General features: G+C 43.5%; 1 protein-coding gene across 1 annotated transcript in view; it reads left to right on the forward strand.

The window, feature by feature from the left end:
• The window catches only part of TOP3B (DNA topoisomerase III beta), a 68,565-nt gene that overhangs the window by 12,672 nt on the left and 35,554 nt on the right, over nt 1–20,339 (forward strand). The window contains exons 3-9 of the mRNA XM_044275552.1: nt 1,306–1,437; nt 4,698–4,804; nt 14,070–14,144; nt 14,225–14,421; nt 17,948–18,104; nt 18,297–18,410; nt 19,414–19,504. Coding sequence (XP_044131487.1) covers nt 1,306–1,437; nt 4,698–4,804; nt 14,070–14,144; nt 14,225–14,421; nt 17,948–18,104; nt 18,297–18,410; nt 19,414–19,504 — 873 coding nt within the window. The remainder of the gene's footprint in view (nt 1–1,305; nt 1,438–4,697; nt 4,805–14,069; nt 14,145–14,224; nt 14,422–17,947; nt 18,105–18,296; nt 18,411–19,413; nt 19,505–20,339) is intronic.

Consider the following 20,339-nt stretch of genomic DNA (forward strand, 5'->3'; position numbering starts at 1 on the left):
GTGGCTGCATACGATGCATATTACGCACAATTTTTCTGCACATATTTTGTGCAGAAAAACCGTAGCGTTATACAGTACCAGCAATCTTATGTACACTTTACTTTTTTATGAGGCTACCTGCACACGGGTGCAGGCGAGCGCACATAAGATCCACACAAGTTTCCATGTGGATTTATGCGTGTTTCTGCAGCATGTCCGCATCAAACATCCACTGCTGCCGAAATGCACATAAATCCCCATGGAAATTTGTGCGGATCTTGTGTGGTCACCCGCACCCGTGATAGCCTTAGAAAAAAGCAAAGTGTACATGAGATTTGTCAAATCCAATACACTTCGCTGGCACTGTATTACGTTTGTTTTTCTACATCAAATCCACACAGAAAAATTGGGCGTAATCCGCATTGTATGCCGCCACCCTAAGGCTACCTGCACAAGATCTGCAAAAATTTCCATGTGGATTTATGTGCGTTTCTGCAAGCAGTGTTTTGGTGTCCGCCTCAAAAGCAGAACGGAGACCGAACGCAGCCAAACTGATGCATTCTGAATGGATCCTTATCCATTCAGAATGCATTGGGGCTGAACTGATCCATTTTGGGCCGCTCGTGAGATCCCTGAAACAGATCTCACAAGCAGACCCAGAAACTCCAGTGTGAAAGTAGCCTTAGAAAGGATTAAATCCGCAGTATGTTTACATGTATATTCTTCTCTTCCTGCATTTTTTTATGCGCTGCAATAGACTATAATGAGCATATATGGAAGTAAATACACACAAATTTAGGGGATGCTGCGGGTTTCAAATACTGATGGAAATTAAACGCCCATGTGAATCTATTCATTAACAGCGGATTCCCATACACAAAATATGTACGGATTGCAAGTACGCTCGTGTGAAAGAGGCCTAACAGCAGGGGCAGATTGGCCATAGACAGTACAGGAAAATTTCCCGGTGTGCCGATGCCTAGGAGGGCCTCCCAAGCCCTCCTCACGGCTGCCAGCCAGGTACATACATGATCTAAATCTCTCTTGCATACCTGGCCAGCAGTCGCAGGTGCCATCCCGAATTAATCTGTATCAATGTTCTCAGGACAGCGATACAGTTGAATACTGTGGCGCAGGTGGCAATATATTGCTCTGCACTATGGTAGAGCCTGCCTAATTAGGTTACCCCACCTTCTGGGGCCACTTTTACCTTTATTTCCAGGGCCACTTTTAGTTCCCAGTTCGCCCCTGCCTGACAGCAATAGGTAAATATCCAGATTCATTAAACAAGTGTGCGGCTCTTATTAGTGTTTTTTTTCTGCCTAGGTAGTGCCACCTCTCGGAAAGGCTTGAATGGAGCATGCTCTGTGCATGAGTACACAGGATCTTTCATGGGTCAGAGTGTGCGATTCAAGATGACATCTGTCTGTGGCCATGTCATGAGCCTGGACTTTATAGGTAAGTCAGACGGCATGCTGATAAAAGCTCGGATTTGATCATACCTGCTTCATATTTGTAGAAATGGTGCACAGACAAATGTGGCTTCAGCATATGAAATGTTTATTGACTTTTAGAACATAAAATAGTGCAGTGAAGCGCGGCAGTGAAAACGCCATCAGGGTGTGTCAGCAATAGTTGAATATTTCAGTTAAAGGGAACCTGTCGGCAACTTTATGGTGACCTCACTGAGGGAAGTATAAAATAGTGACAGAAATACTGATTTCAGCGGTGTGTCACTCATGAGCTAATAGTAAGTGGTTGCTGAGAAACAGCATCATAATCATCAAGTCCTGGTTATTCCTAATCTCCTGCTCTCCCGCCCATCTGCTGATGATTGACAGTTCTCTGCTAGAGAGAAAAGGAGAAAACTAGGTAGAAGCCTGTCAGTCATCAGCAGGTGGGCAGGGAGAGCAGGAATTTATGAATAACCAGGACTCTTCTCAGGAGGCTGTGACTCTTTTCCAGGCCCAGTCTGCAATGATTGTGATGTTGGTTCTCAGCAACCACTTACTTTTAACTTTTAAAACACAGACCGCTGAAATCAACTTGCCTTACTTTATACTGCCGTTAGTACGGGCAGCATAAAGTTGATGACAGGTTCCCTTTAAGCATATGCTGAATAGACTTACATCATACATTTATTTGGCACATGATAAAAAAAAAAAAGTATCCAAGATCCTTGTCGCTGCGCTTCTTCTTGAAGGGGTTTTCCAGGACAGGATTAGGACTAGAAGTAATTTGCAGTCTGCAAGCCATGGATGCACCAAACACGACTATCAGCCGTGTGCACTTTGCATCATGGTGCAAACCTGTTCACTTCAATAGGTCCATGGTCTGCATATTGTGGTGAAGTATAAGACATGTCCTATTTTTTGTGGCGCGGCAGAAGGTCTTCCATATGCTTTAGTATCCATGCAGCCCTGCCACAAAAGATAGGACATATCCTATACATTGCAATATGTGAACCCATTGAAGTCAGTTGGTCTGCACCGCTGTATGGCATGCACAAGGCCAGTATCCGTGTTTTGCACATCTGCAATTTGCAAACCGTGTGCATGAGTCCTTATAAAAACATGGCTGCTTTCTTCCAAAAACAGCCTCACACCTGTCTATGGCTTTGCTGCTCAGCACCATTGAATGGGACTGCGCTGTAATACCACACACAGCCTGTCGACAGGGGTGGTGCTCTTTCTGTAAGAAAGCAGCCATCTTTTCTAGTCCTGGATAACTGCTTTAATCTTTTAAAAAAAAAACATAACTGGTCCATGAGGATCCCATAATATTTTTTTTTGTTTTTGCGGTTGCTTATTATATTCTTATCAACAGACAGCAATGTAATTCTGTTCGGAAGGAGCCAACAAAAGTGTGAACAGAGAGTTATCCCATGTTTACTGCACATTCAGTGTATGCGTGCATGACAAAATTGTCTGTAGGCCCCCATGCTCCAAGCACAGGCCATGGGCATGTCATTTTTAGCTTGCGCTGGGCTAGTATGGTCCAGCAGGCTGCGCTTTCCTATACAGAGGGAAACATAAAAAAAATGTTTACTGTGCAGTGCACTTTATTTTTTATAGTTCGGGGGGGGTTCAATGGCTGACATATTCCGCTGTGCTATAGCATAATTGCATAATTGCGGAGGCTTCCTGTATAAGTAAAGAACTAGATGTATGCAGTGAATGGCATTTTCAGCACATATACTTCATTTTGTTTCGGAAATGACCCACTTAATTTATTAATAAAGTATGTCCTGCTGGGACTTTATATCTCTGACCCTAATCTTTACATACATCAGAAGCAGGGGCGTCTAACTTCCAAACCTTACCTCGCATGGCGTTGACTGACCCCTTAAATTGGTGTATAACTCATTTGCTTTGAAAAAGGTCTGGAGCTCCTATGGGTTGCCTGCTCACAGTAGAAGCTGGAGCGCCTACAGTCAATTTTTTTTTACCATGGTTGGAAACGAGTAGAACAGAATTTCCTTCACCTATTATCCTGGTTGACATAATGGTTTAGACAAAACAAACCATGAAGCCATTAGCATGCGTCCATGCATCTCACATTATAAAATAAAAGTCTAATCTAAGCACTTTCCTGCATTAATTGTAGTGTGACCACAGCTATTTTTCTAGTCGAGCAGTAAGCACGGTTCTGAGGCAATTACTTCACTGCCTTGCTTCCCATGCATCTCTGTGTAGTCTAAGTGCAGGAAGCACAGGAAGAGGTTTAATGAGGTAGCTCAGCATGGAGCAAGGCACTACATGAGGTCTTAATAAAAAAGGAAGGGCAGCTTTCGTAGCCACGTGTTGCATGTCTGCGGAGAGGAAGAGGCAGCAACTCCCAATCTGCAACGTGTAGAGATCTAATGGGTGGGAGCACCCTCTGCTGGCACAATCGTGGCATCGTCATGTACTCTGAAGAAACAGAGGGAAAACTGTTCCCAAAGGCCTCATGCACACGGCCGTTGTTTTGGTCCACATCCGAGCCGCAGTTTTGGCGGCTCAGATGCGGACCAATTCACTTCAATGGGGCCGCAAAAATGCAGACAGCACTCCGTGTGCTGTCCGCATCTATTGCTCTGTTCCGTGGTCCGCAAAAAAAATAATATATAACCTGTCCTATTCTTGTCCGTACTTTGCGAACAAGAATAGGCAGTTATATAAAAGGCTGTCCGTGCCGTTCTGCAAATTGCAGAATGCACACACAGACCACAAAACACACAACGGTCGTGTGCATGTAGCCAAAATTACATGTATATTTTGCTATCCAAATAGAGGGGTTATGTGCTTGTTGAGGGCTTGCAAGGGACCAGTAAATAGGCCACGTAAATATTCAGATCAATATAGGTATTACTCTGTGGGGCCCCATGATAGAGAGTGGTTATTGGGCACAAATGTGATGGACCCTTTTTTTTTTACAGCCGTTTCAAGACCAGTGGTAGTCTATGGGGTTATTCACACTGAAGTTTTTCATGGCCAGTGAATAATGGACGTAAAAAAATAGAGAATGTTCTATCTTGTCCATTTTTCACTGACCGACTGCCCCATAAAATTGAAAGGGTCAGTTTCACAGAAAGGCACCAGTAAAAAAAAAAAAAAAAAAAAAAAACACCTTTTATCCTTTAACAGACGTTTTTTGTTTTGTCGTGGGCATGTACACTAAAAGGCTTCACATGTCTTGCCGATCCAGCATTGTATATCTATGTGAAATGCTTGTTTCAGGGAAATATAACAACTGGGATAAAGTGGACCCAGCAGAGTTGTTCAGCAAGGCACCTACAGAAAAGAAGGAGGCCAACCCCAAGCTCAGCATGGTGAAGTTCTTACAGGTGGGTAAATGTTATGTGATGTAATTAAGGCTCCATTCACATGTCCGCAATTTCGTTCCGCATTCTGCGGAACAGAATTGCGGACCCATTCATTTCTAGGACACAGAATTGTGGACCCGCACTTCCGTTCCGTAAAAAAATAGAACATGTCCCATTCTTGTCCGCAATTGCGGACAAGAACAGGCATATTCTATTAGTGCCGGCAAAATGCGGAACGCACATTGCCGCTGTCCGTGTTTTGTGGATCCGCAAAACACGTTGTGGACGTGTGAATGGAGCCTTAGGGTGATCTCACAAACGGACGATTCTGCCAACATTTATTTCATATGCATGGGCAGTTCATAGTGCCAGGGACATGAGACTAACATACTTACAAGATGCTGTAAGGAGTGATTATAACAGGCACATAGTTCTGGGACTTCATCTGCTGTTTTGACTCCTTTTGGACATCTATTTGTGGATTGACATATCACACAGTTGCAGTATTTCGGTTGTGGTAACCACACCGGAATTCTATGACAAAGTACACTATAATGTTAGTAGCAATTGGGGACTCACAGACCCCATTCAAGCACAGCGTAAAAGATTTGCAGAGAGTTCTAGATATGTTACGGATTGGAAAATCATTAAGTACGTCCTAATTCTTGTGGAAATTGCATGGTTTTCACTGTGGTTTAATTCATTACAGTGTAGTGAGCGAAATCCAAATTATGCCTGCACCATGTCATTTTTATGTTGTGTGTAAATGTGATTTAAGCCCCTCCGTCTTATAACTTTATTTAAAAGTATACATGAATACAGGCGGATACTGAATAGCAGTAGCATGCACGTATTTAACTCTTTAAAGAGGTTGTTCAACTTTGAGATCTTTCCTGCCAGAACCCCCCGACCCCCAATACAACCTCATTGCTGGACCTGCAGAGGGAAACATAGTTGCTTCATGCTGCTGGGTCCTGGCTCCTTTAGTCCCTCACCACTGATACCTGTCTCATTCCCCTGCTTTTCAACATCCTGTTTGATGCGGGTCATGTGGCCACTGCAACCAATGACTAGCCACAGTTGTGATGTGTCATCCATGCATCACGTGACCCAGTGAGTGACACATGGGGGACACATTGGCTGCAGCGACCATGGGACCCTTGATAAACAGGATGTTGACATGTGGTGACTAGGGCAAGGCAGTGGTAAGTAGGTTTCCCTCCGCAGGTCTGGGAGTGTGAAGGGGGAGGTCGGCAAAAGGCCACTCGAAGGTGAGGTGACCAAAAAACAGCAATTTAAGCATTTTTTTTTCTGTCATAGCAGTCACTATGCAGGATAAATGCTTTTATATTTTAATAGTTCAGACATTTTTGCATGTGTCGATACCAAGTATGTACACCATTGTGTTAAGGTCCTGACTTTAAACAGTCTGCTTATAATGAAATACCAAAATTTCTGAACACAGAATGATCATATTTTTAATCCGTGTGCTATCTGCATTTTCTGTGGATAACACAATGACCTGTTCATTTCCATGAGGCCATGGAAATATCCGTATTTTTTGAGGATCCGCAAATTATAGAACATGTCCTATTCTGGTCCATATTGCAGACAAGAATAGTCCTTCCTATTTATGGGAGTGAGTAAAATGCAGAATGCACAAATTTTAAGTATCCATATTTTGTGGATCCATTGTTTGCTGATTAAAATACGGACATGATTGTTTTCGTGAAGTTTAAAGGGCTTATCCAACTCTCCGTCACCGGATATGTTTTGATCCGCGCGACGGGGAGATGCAGCGGCGGCTGTGCGCGGATAAGGCTAGTTCCACACTAGCGTTGTTGGATCCCGGCAGGCAGTTCCGAAACTGCCGGATCTGGAAATCCGTATGCAAACGGATATCATTTGTTTCCGGATTCGTCTGACAAATGCATTGAAATACCGGAACCGTCTCTCCGGTGTCATCCGGGAAAACTAATCCGGTATTTATTTTTTTCACATTTTTAAAGGTCTGCGCATGCACAGACCGGAAAACCGGATCCGTCAATGCGGCAATTTCCTGAACACTTAGTACCGGATCCGGCATTAATACATTTCAATGGAAATTAATTCCAAATCCGGCAATCCAGCAAGTGTTCCGGAATTTTGGCTGGAGAAAATACTGCAGCATGCTGTGGTATTTTCTCCGGCCACATGCTGTAAAAGGGATGGAACGGAAGACATCCTGATGCATACTGAACGGATTGCTTTCCGTTCATGATGCATTAGGACAAAACCTGGGACGGAACTCAATACCGGAAAACTTTAACGCTAGTGCGAAAGTACCCTAACCCCTTTAAGGCCAGAAACAGATGAGTGAGTTCAATGCGGGGAAACAAACTGGTTCTGATCTTATGATTTATAAATGCTGTGTGTCCCTGCCAGACCTGTATCTAATAAATTACACTGACAGCATTATGTCCGAACAATTCAGTAGACTCAAGGTCTCGCAGGGTCACAGCATTATAAATCATTATAATGCAGTCACAGAAGCAGAGGTCAGAATGGGAAATCACACTTACATACACACTGTGTTTCTTGTATTGAACTTGCTGGTCTGTGTCTGGCCTAAAAGTAATACATAATTTTTTTTTATTTGATGGTAATATTTAAAATTAATAATGTTTTATTGCAGATGTTGTCATCGTATGCCTAGACGATCATGGCCACATCAGGCACTTTTTGGCTTCTTCCATGAATAATGCCACCAAGTGGTTGAACTATTTTGTAAAGAAGAAAATTACTCCTTTACTGTCACGATCAGTGTGGGGGAAAAACTTCACAGTAAACACAGGAGGGAAAGGGAACAGTAACTGGGCCTGGAAACTAGGGAAGAAACATGTTACCTCCTAAACAACCCTAATCCAGGCCCTAACTACCTATCGATATGAATAGACCTTGAAGGTAGAAATATTCATATGCTAGATACCTAGGCCCTTATATCTTTATAAGGCCCTGGAATGAGGTTAGGACCAGAGACAACCCATTCCTCCCCAGATGGACAAATGGAAGTCTCTGTCTCAGGCCCAGATACAAACAGGGAATATAACAAACACAAAACAATAAGAACAGACAAGACTTATCTGAAAGTAGAAAACTGGCAACACCAGAAGCACCACAGAGTACAACCAACTAGCTAGTTAGAAGGCAGGAAGAAAATCTATAAACCGCACCTCCAAGAGTGAGAAGCTGCTACTTATGGGAAAGGTAGTTTACCAACAAGCAACACCTGAAGCAAGGGGTGTGGCATTCACCAAAACACAGACAATAAGATCCACAGTGAACTTGTCAATTTAACCCACGAGTTTCCAGTCTCTCTCTGATCTCTTGGTACCCGCCACAGGAACGTCCGTGACAGTACCCCCCGCTTATACGGGTGAACTCCTGGCACCCAGGACCAACCTTATCCGGGTGAGATCTATGAAAAGCATTCACTAAACGATTGGCATTAATGTCGGATGCCGGCACCCACATCCTCTCCTCCGGTCCATAACCTCTCCAGTGGACAAGATATTGAAGGGATCCACGGAGAACTCGAGAGTCAACTATTTTCACAATCTCGAATTCCAAATTACCGCCCACTATGACCGGAGCGGGTGGCAAGGAAGATGGCTGTAAAGGTTCCACATATTTTTTTAACAAAGACCTATGGAACACATTGTGAATTTTCAGGGCCTGAGGAAGCTCAAGACGAAAAGCTACAGGAATAATAATGACCATGATCTTATATGGGCTGATAAACCTTGGACCCAACTTCCAGGAAGCTGATTAGTGCGCTTCATGTGTCCGTTCGACTGAGGATAAAAAGCCGAAGAAAAGGACAGTTGAATTCCCAGACGAGTACAGAATGCCTTCCATAATCTGGAAACAAACTGAGTCCCACGATCTGAGACCACGTCAGAGGGAATGGCATGAAGTTTCACAATGTTGTCAACAAATACCTGTGCAAGGGTTTTACCATTAGGTAGGCCTGGTAATGCAATAAAATGTACCATTTTACTAAAGCGATCAGCTACCACCAGAATAACTGTCTATCCTGAAGAATTAGGTAGATCAGTGATAAAGTCCATGGATACATGAGTCCATGGTCTGGACGAAATGGGTAACGGAAGTAAAGATCCAGAAGGTAGGGTATGTGTCACCTTGGCCCGTGCACAGGTAGTACAGGCTGACACAGACCTTCACACACTTACGCCACCCCAGCCACCAGAATCTACAAGATATAAGGTTGGCAGTGGACCTACTCCCAGGATGTCCTGTAAGAACCGTACAATGATGTTCCTCTAACACCTTGATTCTGATGTGTTTCCATGTCAGGAGAATAAATAAAAATGTCATCCAAATACACAATCACAAACCTCCCCACCAGGTGATGAAAGATGTCATTCACAAAATGTTGAAGACCTCCGGGGCATTGGTCCAACCAGAAAGGCATGACCAGGTTCTCAAAGTGCCCCTCAGGAGTATTAAAAGCCGTCTTCATTCATCCCCTTCCTTGATCCAGATTATATGCCCCCCCCCTTAAGTCCAAATTGGAAAACACCTTGGCACCAGTTATCTGGTTAAACAAATCGGGAATCAAAAGGAAGAGGGTAAGGATCCCGGCTAGTAATCTGAGTTCACGAAAATCCAGACATGGCCGAAGACCTCCATTTAAAAAAAAAAAAAAAAAGAACCCTGCAGCCACTGGAGACTTGGAAGGTCTTATGTGCCCTTTCTTCAAACTCTCGGCAATATATTCGCTCACTGGCCTGCCTTTCAGGTAAATTCTGACATCCACTCTCAGAAAACACATCGGCAAACTCGGATATAAAAGAGGGTACAGCCTTAATAGTAACCACAGAAAAGGATGTATTGAGACAATTATCAATGCAATAGTCCCCCCAATCCAGAATCTGCCTAGCTTGCCAATCGATAGTAGGATTATGCTTGGCAAGCCATGGTAAACCCAGAACCATAGGTGCAGGGAGACCTTCCAAGACAAAACACGAGAGAACTTCTTGATGAAAGTCACCCACTCTTAATCGGATATCATGCAAAACTTGCAACAAGCACCTCTTAGTAAGAGGTGCAGAATCATTAGCAAATACAGGAATGTCTTTTTAATGTACTTGGTGATAACCTGTGCATGCGGACAAACTGAGCATCAATCAGGTTCACCCCAGCCCCGCTGTTGATAAATACTTCAATTCCCACAGTTTTTTACTCTAGCGCCACCTCGGCAGTCAGGAGAAATCGGGTACTACCAGCAAAGGACAAATGCACATTCTCTGACTCCCCACTCACACCTCTGATAGTCAGATGGGATTTAGACGCCCCTTTTTGTTTCTCTTTTTGCTGCTGAATGCTTGGACATATATTGACAAAATGTCCCCTTTGACCGCAGAAGAAAAAAAAAACACACCATACTCCCTGCTTGCGACTCCTACTTTTGCAAGCAGATCCCGGAGTCGCTTCCCCTAATTGCATGGGTTCATCCTCAAGTATAAGCTCAGGAGTCTCTTCACCCAAAGAGTCAAAGGAATACAGTACGTTATGTAATAGAATGTCCTGAGAGAGTGGGCACTTAGATCTCTCTCAGGCATCTATCAATACGTACAGCCAAAGACATAGCAGCTTCCAAAGACTCAGGATCATGAAAGGCCAAAGCATCCTTCGGCCTCTCAGATAATCCCTGACAAAACTGGCTATGGAGAGCTGGATTGTTCCTCTCAGTATCTATAGCCCATCTCCTAAATTCGGAACAATAGATCTCCGCCGAACCCTCTCCCTGACGCAGGCTGCGTAATTTAGTCTCGGCCAGGGAGGTTCGGTCCGGGTCATCATAGATGAGACCTAAAGCTCTAAAAATGTATCTACTCATCGGAGAGACTGTGATCCGGTCGGCAGAGAAAAATCCCAAGACTGGGCATCCCCTTTAAGCAAAAAGATAATCACCCGCTCTCTGGCTCTCGTCCCCAGATGAGTGTGAACGCAACTTAAAGTACCATTTGCATGCTTCCCTGAACTGAATAAAATTATCACTCCTTCCGGAGAATCTATCTGGGAGAGCAACTTTAGGTTTAGGACAGGTCAGGTAACCACTACTAGGATTAGCCAAAAGTGGTCTCTGCATCTGTGAGACGGTCGTGCGGAGGTCATCCACCTGCAGAGACAGCCCCTGTCTGAACTGATACAGACAACAAAATCACGGTTATTCCGCAGTTTATAATGTCACGATCAGTGTCGGGGATAAACTCCACACTAAACGCAGGAGGGAAGGGGGAACAGTAACTGGGCCTGGAAACTAGGGAAGAAACAGGTCACCTCCTAAACAACCCTAATCCAGGCACTAACTACCTATCAATATAAATAGATCTTGAAGGTAGGAATATTCATATGCTGGATACCTAGGTCCTTATATCCCTATAAAGGCCCTGGAATGAGGTTAGGACCAGAGACAACCAATTCCTCTCCAGATGGATGAATGGAAGTCTCTGTCTCAGACCCAGATACAAACAACAGGGAATATAACAAACACAAAACAATAAGAACAGACAAGACTTATCTGAAAGTAGAAAACTGGCAACTCCAGAAACACCACAGAGTACAACCGACTAGCTAGTTAGAAGGCAGGAAGAAAATCTATAAACCGCACCTCCAAGAGTGAGAAGCTGCTACTTATGGGAAAGGTAGTTTACCAACAAGCAACACCTAAAGCAAGGGGTGTGGCATTCACCAAAACACAGATCCAATAAGATCCACAATGAACTTGTCAATTTAACCCATGAGTTTCCAGTCTCTCCTATCTCCTGGTACCTGCCACGAGAAAGTCCGTGACATATACATAGGCAGATAGTACCTTTTTATAAGGCATCTTTTACACATATAAAGGCTGTATGTGTGCCAATAATTTAGGCTACTTTCACACTCGCGTTTGGTGCGGAGCTGTCATGGATCTATTCTGCACAAACGCTTCCATTCAGATAATACAACCGCATGCATCCATTCAGAACGGATCCATTTGTATTATCTGTAACATAGCCAAAATGGATCCATCTTGAAAACCATTGAAATTCATTGGGGGACGGATCCGTTTTCTATTGTGCCATATTGTGTCAGTGAAAACGGATCCGTCCCCATTGACTTACATTGTGTGTCAGGACGGATCAGTTTGCCTCTGCATCGTCAGGCGAACACCAAAACCCTGCAAGTAGCATTTTGGTGTCCACCTCCAGAGCAGAACGGAGGCAAACTGATGCATTCTGAGCGGATCCTTATCCATTCAGAATGCATTACAGGGGTGTGGAAATCGTTTCGCCCGACTCCCGGGACATGCAGTTCCAGGCGCCGGGCAGGTAGTTTGTTCAGTAGCTGAGCCCTGCTGCGGGCAAGTAGCAGGGCTGAGATGGCTTTGTTTACCGGAGCAGTGGACGCAGTGGATCGGCGACGAGCTGGGGGCGTGGAGCGTCGGTGACCGAGCAGTGGGCGTAGAGCAGTGACGCAGCCGTGGTGACAGAGCCGGGGGGGGGGGGCGTGGTGTAGTGACAGCGTGGGGAAGAAGAAATGACAGAGCTGGAGGGGTGGAGCAATGAAAGGTTCTGTCACGTCTCCGGCTCGGTGGGAGGAGCAGTGACAGAGCTGTTACAGAGCCAGGGGCATTGATAGAACTCTCAACTCTGCCAGCATCCCTCAGAGGACCCCCTTTCTGCAGGTGTTGTCAAACTGGGAATGTGAGGGGGGTCCTTTCCATGCCACATCAGCAGCTAATTTGTCTAAACCACCTAGAGGTACGGGTAGTAATGTGCTAAGAGCAAGAGTGTGCACTAAACTAATTGCTGTGATCACATTAAGGCCTCGTTCACACCAGGCATTGCGTTCCGGCCTGATTATGTCCAGAATGCACTGCACCGCATTGCGGCTGGCTAACTATATTGTGGGGCAGGAGGGGGCGTAGGGGTCTGTTGAAGTGATTGGCACCATAACCATTCCCAAAGGCTGCAATGCGATTGGCTGCACATTATGCCTGCGGTCCAGTCCAAACAAAATGCTGCAAGCAGCATTTTGACCGGATCTCAGGCATAATAGTGCCTTGTGATCCCGTGCATCCGATCGCCTGCGGCTGTGGCTACGGTGCCATTCACTTCAATGGATCGTCACGCCCCCTCCTGCCCCACAACATAGTGAGCCGGCTGCGATGTAGTGCATTCTGGACAGAATCATCTGGTGTGAACGAGGACTAAACTTAGAGTCATTTCACACCATAAAGACTGGAACGCAAGCCTGCCACCTCCCTGCATAAGGAAGCGTGGTGGTGCATTGAAGTCAATGGCACCACAGCCTCCTCCTCGCCCGCAGTGGTGGCACATTAGTTCCTGTGTTCCAGTCCAGTGCAATCTGCTAAAATAGTGCTTGCAACATTTTTGCAGATTGCACTAGACCGGGATGCAGGCACTAATGTGCCACGCGCTTGGGTGGTGGCAATCACACTGCGAGCGGGGGTGTGTGGCTGTGGTGCCATTGACTTCAAAGCACTGCCACACCTCCAAACGCAAGAAGCCAGCCAGCATATCAATAAAGACCTTATTTAAATATGATTTTGATTTAAAAAAAATTGTATCAGGACATGTAGATTGTCATGAGGGACAAGTAGATCGAGCCCCCGCTTTAGTCCTTCGACAAGTAGTTTAGTTTTTAATTTCCTCACCCCTGCATTAGGGCAAAACTGATCCGTTTTGGACCGCTTGTGAGAGCCCTGAAATGGATCTCACAAACGGAAACCAAAACGCCAGTGTGAAAGTAGCCTTAAACAGTTCATTTAAAAAAATATAATAATAGATATATAATCTATGCAAAACAAGACAGACCCAAAGAAGAGTCAAAAGAACCACCCTATAAATGCACATCCAACAATATCCATGGATAAAAGTTTATATAAAGTTTATTAGACAACTACAACAGACAGACACATAAAAAAATTGTATACAATGTGAACAACGTGTCGGTAACAGGATAAAACCGACACATACAGAATCCACTGAACGTCCACAGATCAGGACATACAAAATATACCAGCTATGCATAATATCAACCTATAAACTGCATTAAGACAATGTTGAATAAGATGAGGCCACTGATGAATAAAAGCAGACCACAATAAGCTCAAGTAGTGAGAGCCAAAACCTGTATAAGCAGCTGGTGCAGTGGATCTGAAAGAATGAGAGATGCCCTAGATATATAATCTATAGTTTTCTCGCATTTCACTCAGGTGGAAGGACGTGGATGTGACTATGTAGTCTTGTGGCTGGATTGCGACAAGGAGGGAGAAAACATCTGTTTTGAGGTAATCAATGACATATCATCACGCCATGTTGTGTTCTATTCATCAAATGCTATATTATTTTGGCCTTTACTATTTGTCAGGTGCTGGATGCAGTGCTACCAATGATGAATAGAACTAACGCAGGGGAGCGTACTGTGCATCGTGCAAAGTTCAGCTCCATCACAGATACAGATATCATCAATGCTATGAACAGGCTTGGGGAGCCCAACAAGAATGAAGCCCTTTCTGTCGATGCTAGACAGGAGTTGGACCTCAGGATTGGCTGTGCCTTCACAAGGTTCCTTCATGTTCTCTCATTGTGTGATTGTTGCTTTCCTACTGCTCATACTTCCACAGTATATACAAACGTTAAAGGGGTTGTCTTACTTCAGAAAATAACATTTATTACGTAGAGGACATTAATTCAAGGCACTTACTAATGTATTGTGATTGTCCATTTTGCTTCCTTTGCTGGCTGGATTCATTTTTCCATCACATTATAGACGCCCGTTTCCATGGTTACGACCACCCTGCAATACATCAGTGGTGGCCGTGCTTGCACAATATAGTGAAAAGCACTAGCCTATGTGCACTCCCATTGTCCTGGCCACCAGAGAAGCCAGTGCTTTTTTTCTAATGTGTCGACCACCACTGATGGATTGCAGGGTGGTTGTAACCATGGAAACGAGCCGTGTATAATGTGATGGAAAAATTAATCCAGCCAGCAAAGTAAGCAATGTGGACAATCACAATACAATTAGTAAGTGGCTTGTATTACCTTCCTCTATATAATAAATGTTATTTGCTGAAGTGAGACAACCATTTTACATGGCCCCAGGCTCTTTCACATCTGCTAATACACAGGCATTTGTCAAGAATGAGCCCAGCTTTCTTAATAATTGCATGATTGTGAGCGGAGGTGAGAGCTGCATTTTCATGCAGCATTCATCTCCTTATACACGATCACTACTGCAGTCGCTCATCCCCTCACAGATTTCTGGTTGCCGGCAGCTCATCCCTGTTTACACAGGCCGATCAGCTGTCCAGAAAAAAAGTTTATGTTCCACATAAAAGATACAGTCATCTGGTGATCGAGTTTGCTTGTATGACGAATACTCATCTCGCAATGATTGCCCAGATCCTCAGACCATGTAAAAGGGTCTTGTGCAGCTGCTCCTACATGGGGATCACATGTTTTTGTCATAGTACATGACCATTTCATGGTGACACCTTTACCTATTGCCATGTTGTTTACACATTTTTTTAAATCAGATCATTTTTCTTTTAACACACCGTACACAAGTAAAAAAACATATACAGCAATAAACCCCTCAAAAACCCCTGCCTCCACCGTGCAGTGTCCTCCGTACCCTAAATCAGTTCTATACTTGATTCCTATCAACAGTTAACCTCCCATACCCAGCTGCATCATTCAATGATCATCTAAGGGCAGTCCTACTTCTCTGATGTAGGCTGACTACTCTCATGGGATCTACCAACCATGATCTCGTCAAGTCCTCAAAGGCTAAACCAGATTTTACTATCCAATTCTCTCATTGTTGCTGGAATTTTTTAAGTGCACCTCTTTCAGATAGATTCCCCTTTCCAACTGAACCAGATGATTTACAGCCCCTATTAATTCTTGCTTGTTTGGACCAATTGATTGTATCCAATGTTTCGCAATCAGTTTCCTTAAACAATACAGAGTTTTAGCTATTGCCAACCTACACCCCTTTGTTACTGATAGATCCTGAGAAGTGTGGCCCAGAACACCAACCACTGGGTTCCTAGAAACTGCAATATTGTACACGGCATCTACCATACTAAACACTACCGACCAGTAGGTACCAAATTCTCTACAGGACCCTATCATATGAATTAAGAAGTGTCGGGGAACCCAAACTGGAGCATTGTGCAGAATATACAGCAGTTGGGGCATTATTATCATCTTGATCAGGTTCACTCTACCTATAATAGAAATCGGTAGCTTACACCATGCCTTAATTTTATGTTTTATCCTATCCAAAAGGGGTATAGAAATTGAGCTCAATATAGTCCTTAACATCTCTCGTGACCCACACTCCGAAATACTTACATTTGGCCACCCATAAAATGGGGATATTCACCAAGCTAGATGGGGCCTCACGAGGAATCATAGGAAGCAGTGCAGACTTAGACCAGTTAATGGACAACCCAGAGAAAGTTCCAAAATTATCTATAATTCTCATTATTGGGGACAAATGCTCCATTACCTTATTAACAAATAGTAAAAGGTCATCAGCATATAAAACCACTCATTCCTCTCCCTGTCCATACTTGAACCCCTGAATCTCTTGGGATCCCCTTAAAATGTCCGCCAAAGGTTCTATTGCCACTGCATAAAGCAATGGGGACAATGGGCACCCCTGCCTAGTACCCCTCTCTAATTTAAAGCTATTCAACATTTCATTATTAACTTTAATCCTAGCAGTGGGAGCAGCATACAAAAGTAGGACCCAGGCTATGAAAGACAACCCAAATCCCATTTTTTTAAGGACAGCCCATAAGTATCTCCATTCTACGCTATTAAGCGTTTTGACGGCGTCCATTGATAGCACCGCCTTATCAGCTAGATCACCTGGGGCCGCCTGGAGATTTAAAAAGAGTCTCCTCAGATTGTTAGCGGTGGACTTCGCTGGCATAACTCCAGATTGATCTGGGTGCACCACCAACTTGACAACTTGGGACAGCCGCGTTGCCAATACTTTCGCCAATTTCTTGACATCTGACGTGAGGAGAGAGACAGGCCGTTATGACAGAGGCAGTTTATGATCCTTCTCCGGTTTAAGTAAAACCACAATCGTGGCTTCATACATGGAATGGGACAACCTACCCACTTCATAAGCTTGTTCATATACCTCCAATATCTTCCCCAAATTCCTTGTACATTTCCATAGGCAACCGTCAGGACAGGGAGCTTTCTTGTTTGGCATTGAGCTCACCGCCTGTTGTAATTCTAATGTAAGAGGAGCATCTAGCCTGTCCCTCTCCTCCGCCGATAAAGCCGGCAGTCCCACCCCATCCAGGAAAAATTCCAGATCCTGTTCCATGTATGTAACCTTACTTTTATATAGAGCTTCATAAAACCCCTTAAAAATCTCCAATATTCCCTGAGTATTATCTATAATCCTGCCCTCTTTATTTTGTAAGCACAACTTGTATGTAGACCCCTGTTGAGCCTTAGCTATCATCACCAGCATATGCCCTGCCTTCCCTCTCTCCTAGTATTGCTATTATTATTAGCAGCCTGTTCCAGGATGTGGGCATTGAGAGTCTCCTGTGCAGCTTTCCAAGCTCCCAGTGTGACCCCAGGGCGATCCCCAACATATGCTGCCTCCTTGCTAGTCAGTTGGTTCCACATCTCCTCTCCCAGCTCGTGCGTGCGCGTCTTAACAACATTTATCCTTTTGCTCAATATACCTCTCATAAATGCCTTCATTGAGTCCCATACTATACCCACAGAAGCAGTTCCCTCATTAAGCTGATAAAACTCAGTTGTTTCCTGACATCATTAAGATCTATTACTTTTAACCAGAATGGGTTCAGGTGCCACATTCTGGGGCTCCTACTGCCAGACAGTTGTAAAGTAACCTGCAGCGAGGATTGGTCTGACAATGTCCTGCAATGGAACCGAGGAAAGCACTCTGTTTTAGTAAGCTTTTTAATTGTGCCATCTGCTAATATGAAAAGTTTTTATAGGAGTGGAAAGCGCCTTTAATTTTGTATGTATTACATATACTTGTCTTAAATTTGTTGTTTTATTGATTTACTTTGTCTTCACCTAGGTTTCAGACAAAGTACTTTCAAGGTAAATATGGTAACCTGGATAGTTCCCTAATATCTTTCGGCCCCTGCCAAACCCCCACATTAGGATTCTGTGTGGAGAGGCATGATAAGATCCAGTCATTCAAACCTGAACTGTATTGGGTCCTTCAAGTCAAGGTGAGCTGTTCATGAAATTTATATGTATTGGACTAGTTATACTGGTGTCTGATGTCACTTTTAAGTAATTTGTTTGCGTACAGATATTGTGATTGAGTAGCTAATATATTGTTTGGAGCAGAATAGGCCATCTTATCAATGTGTTCAAGTGTGAATTACCTATATATATATATATTTTTTTAATCTTTTCAGGTGAGTCATGGCCAAGAGCATCCTCTTACTCTGGACTGGGATCGAGTTCGGGTCTTTGACAGAGAAATAGCTCAGATGTTCTTAAACCTTACAAAGACAAGCAGGGAGGCAAAGGTAACAATGCATTACTTCTGTTGGGACATGAACACTGGTCAGACTGCTGACTTCATCATTCCCATAGACTTGAATAGAGCAACCACGTGCATCCGATCCACTGCTACAGTCCAGCACATCTGCAGTGTAGTAAGGAGGAACAGGGAATGTTCTAGTAGTCAGCATATTTATTACCTATCTTATGGATAAGTGACAAAAACCCTTTAAAGCTGGGGATTTTGATTTTGTGCATTTTTTAGGAATAAAAATACCTGGATAGAAACCTGCAAATGTCATAATATATTTCTTTGTCTAGTGTAGACTGCATTCAGTGACGATGCTTTTGGCTTGCGTTGGTTCTCTTCCTTCATCTTTCCATGGCATTTTCACAGTCAGAATAGTGTAGCACATTGCAGTATAGCGTCCAGTAAAAAAACAGAAACATGATAATCCCATTATAAGTAATTGGGGCCAAAAGTGGATCCTTCAAAGTTTATTTGCTGAAACTAGAATACCAGGGTACAAATTTCAAATATACAGTATACTCTATTCCAGTCATGCTAGTTGTTGGGGAAAAGCAGGTATAAATATAGATATGAACATCCTGAATGTCTCATCCACGCAAGCAAGGATCTTTTCTATGACATATACACGTCTGCACACAGGAGTGGGGGGGGATTGCCTTCTTCTAAGGCCTCATGCACACGGCCGTGCCGTTTTTTGCGGTCCGCAAACCACGGATCCGCAAAAAAACGGAAGCCGCCTGTGTTGCCTTCCGCAATTTGCGGAACGGAACAGGTGCCGGCAATATAAATGCCTATTCTTGTCCGCAAAAAACAGCGGCTCGGATGCGGACCTAAACAACGGTCGTGTGCATGAGGCCTAATAGTTAAGAATGTTTATTAGGTATGTAGTATGCTTTCAGCTGCATTTAGCTAAACCAATCTTCAGTGCAAAATACTAAGCTAATTTATTTAATTCTTCTGAGGCTTATTTTTTTAATCAGATGTTTTTATAATTGCAGGTAGAATCTGTCAGCAAAAAGGAGAAGGCCAAGCAAAGACCTCAGGCATTAAACACAGTGGAAATGTTGAGAGTGGCCAGTTCAGCTTTAGGTATGTTGAATATATTAAAGGGAGTGTGGCATCATAAAATTACCTGCTGTTTAAAGGGGTTTTTCAGGACCAGAAAAGGTCGCCTGCTTTCTTCCAAAAAACCCACCACACCTGTCCACCGGTTGTGTGTGGTATTACAGCTCATCCCCATTCATTTGATGGAGCTGGGGTACCAGGCAAAACCAATGGACAGCTGTGGAGCTGTCTTTGGGAGAAAGCAGCCATGTTTCTTTAATCCTGGATAAACCCTTTAAATCCAGTTTTTATATTAAAAGCAAACACAAAAAGTTCAGCAGCACTTTAAGGTGCAATAAATCCTTGTAAGATTCTGGATGAACAAATCTGCCAATAGTAGTATAGAAAAGCACAAGGCAGCACTCCGGACATAGATGAAGAAAAGTGGATCCTTTATTACACCAAGTACAATGTTTCAGCTCAACTCAATGGAGCCTTTGTCAAGCAGTGATAACAGTGCTTCAACCAGATATATAAAGAGCAAATTACAAGTGTTGTGCATGATCATTAATCAATAACATCAATCAAATTATCATCATGATTAGTAATATATATAATCAAAATAATGTGTAAATACATGATATATTATGGTGAGAATACATGATACAATGAAGTGTACAACATTCATAAATAGATAATTTGTGGAATGCATGTATAAACATGATTAAGTGATAAATATAGTAGAGTTAACTTCCAAATTGATAATTGTACCCATGTGCAAAATAATAAATCAATAATTACAGATACGTGAGTTGCTCACCCTACATAATGAAACTTTATGTGGTTACCCGGTGGCGTGTATTGATTGCCAGTGCGCACG

This window comes from Bufo gargarizans, chromosome 1 (genome assembly GCF_014858855.1).
Source record: "Bufo gargarizans isolate SCDJY-AF-19 chromosome 1, ASM1485885v1, whole genome shotgun sequence".
Classification (NCBI taxonomy): Eukaryota; Metazoa; Chordata; class Amphibia; order Anura; family Bufonidae; genus Bufo; species Bufo gargarizans.